General features: G+C 44.2%; 1 protein-coding gene across 1 annotated transcript in view; it reads left to right on the top strand.

Annotated features, from left to right (window-relative positions):
- The window catches only part of SEC24D (SEC24 homolog D, COPII coat complex component), a 52,146-nt gene that overhangs the window by 49,421 nt on the left and 544 nt on the right, over positions 1–2,181 (top strand). Inside the window, exons 19-21 of the mRNA XM_035889640.1 lie at positions 721–900; positions 1,429–1,620; positions 2,144–2,176. Coding sequence (XP_035745533.1) covers positions 721–900; positions 1,429–1,620; positions 2,144–2,176 — 405 coding nt within the window. The remainder of the gene's footprint in view (positions 1–720; positions 901–1,428; positions 1,621–2,143; positions 2,177–2,181) is intronic.

The raw sequence follows: 2,181 nt of genomic DNA, 5'->3' as shown, positions 1-2,181 counted from the left end.
ACACTTTTTTGAATGACAGTTGGCAATTTTGTACATTAATGCTGAAGTTAATGGGAAGGCCAAAGGACTCTGACAGTGTTGGAGGCATTTGATTTAATTAGTTCCTTTGATCTTCTTTAAACTGCATTTTCCAATTATGTCATGGTCTTCTTGAACGTAATGTCTAGATTAGAATTGTTAGCACATCCTAATTATAGGACTGACTTACTTAAAATTCAATGCTCCAGTAAAAGCAACAGTTGTTTCCTTTTAAGTTATTTACCCTTGCGTCCTGGCGCTTCAGCTTGGAGAAGGACCAAGGCTTTTGCACACCTTGCAATGCTTCCAATAACCAAAAGCCTGGGCAGTGAATTGTTTAATGTTGGTGAGGGCCAAATACGTTGGAAACAACAGCAAGGGGACACTTGGGGTGGACCTTCATTTCCCTCCTAAAGTGTACCGAGAAAATGCGCCCACTTTTCCCATGCCACTGCCCTTTGATTTAGTACCTAAAAATGAGCAAGGGTTACAGGGAGAGGACAGCATCCAAGGAGGCGACTACAGTCTGTAGGACAAATTATTTCTGTTGCATTCTTATTAAATGTATCAACCATTTGGTGCTGTCACAGCACATATAAGAAAGTTTTCTAGGTTGTTGTTTTTCTCTTTAGTCAAAGAAAACCAGCCATGGTTTATTTAAATGTGGGATATATTAACTAACAAGCGTTCTCTGCCGCTCAGCTCATCCTTCCGGATGCGATGAAGGTGCTGCCGGTGTACATGAACTGCCTGCTGAAGAGCTGCGTGCTGGTTGGCAGACCGGAAATTCCAACCGATGAGCGAGCTTACCATCGACAGCTCGTCATGTCTATGGGGGTAGCCGACACGCAGTTGTTTTTCTACCCCCAGCTTCTGCCAATTGTGAGTATGGTGTGCGCACACCTTTTCATCTTCAGTAAAACTGTCCTCAGTAGGCTGTGATTTTGTAATTGTGCAGATAGAGAAAGGATCGCGCCTGCCGGCCAAGTGCTACACTTCACGCTGGATTACATTTTAACGTGATGTGGTTACTAGCTGAACTAAATAGAGGTTCTACCCTCCCTCCTCAAGTTCAGTGGAAAATGGGAAGTCACATTAAGAACCTCACTGTACTTAACAAGGTTTTTGCCCCGGCTGATGACAGAGCCCAGCTTTACTAAAGCTCAACACTGGTGCGCAAGCGTCTCCCCGCTTACGGCAGGTCTTCCTTGGCACACAGTGCGGTAACTGAAACAGAAGAGGTTTGATTTCTAATTCATCTGGAAAGGAACCCCTACCATGTACTAACCCTTCAACAGTTACTTTTAATAGTTACTGTTTACTTCAGTACTTACTTTTCAGTGTCTAATTAGCTCTGTAGTCACCTCCCTGTCACCAAGTCTACAGCTCTTGTCTATCTTTGCCCCACAGCACAGCCTGGATCTGAAGAGCGATGCCACCCCAGCTGCCGTCCGCTGCTCTGAGGAACGTCTCTCGGAAGGAGGGGCCTTCCTTCTGGCCAACGGTCTGAGTATGTTCCTGTGGCTGGGAGTCAGCACACCCCCGGAGCTCATCCAAGGGCTTTTCAATGTGCCATCCTTCGCACACATCAGCACGGAGGCTGTGAGTACATGGGGACTGGTCCCCTTTTTTCACAATTTAGTAAGACCAGGCTGCTACTCAGAGAAACGAGGGAGGTGGATTTTTCATCATTCAACTAAAAGCAGAAACAGGTGACCAGCAGAAGGTGTCTTAACATAGATAAAACTTCAGTAAGCTCTTACAGTCTGAACACTTACAGAAGCTTTCACATTTTCAAACCTTCTTAAACTTATGCTGTTGCAGATACTAAAGTCGTATTGAATGTGTATTGCTAATATTGGAACAAACCACTTTGCAATAGTTAGTTTCTCCTGATAGTGAATTTTCATACAGTGGTATTTTAAACTGAAAAACAGCTGAGATGGATGAGTCTTTAAGATGAGACAGATGGGAGGTGTATTTTTGTGAGGGAGATGGCATTTCCCAGTTCAGAATTAAATCCCCAAGAACTTGCATCATAAATAGCAGCAGCCAGTCCTGTGTGAATTCCTGAGAGATGTGACTGACTAACGAACACTTTCACTCTATGGTTTCACCCTAACAGACATCACTGCCTGCCCTGGACAATCCCTTTTCTAAGAA

Source organism: Egretta garzetta, unplaced genomic scaffold, assembly GCF_000687185.1.
Source record: "Egretta garzetta isolate BGI_Z169 unplaced genomic scaffold, ASM68718v1 scaffold342, whole genome shotgun sequence".
NCBI classification, from domain to species: domain Eukaryota; kingdom Metazoa; phylum Chordata; class Aves; order Pelecaniformes; family Ardeidae; genus Egretta; species Egretta garzetta.
The sequence above is the reverse complement of the archived record's forward strand: the minus strand, read 5'-3'. Positions and strand labels throughout refer to the sequence as shown.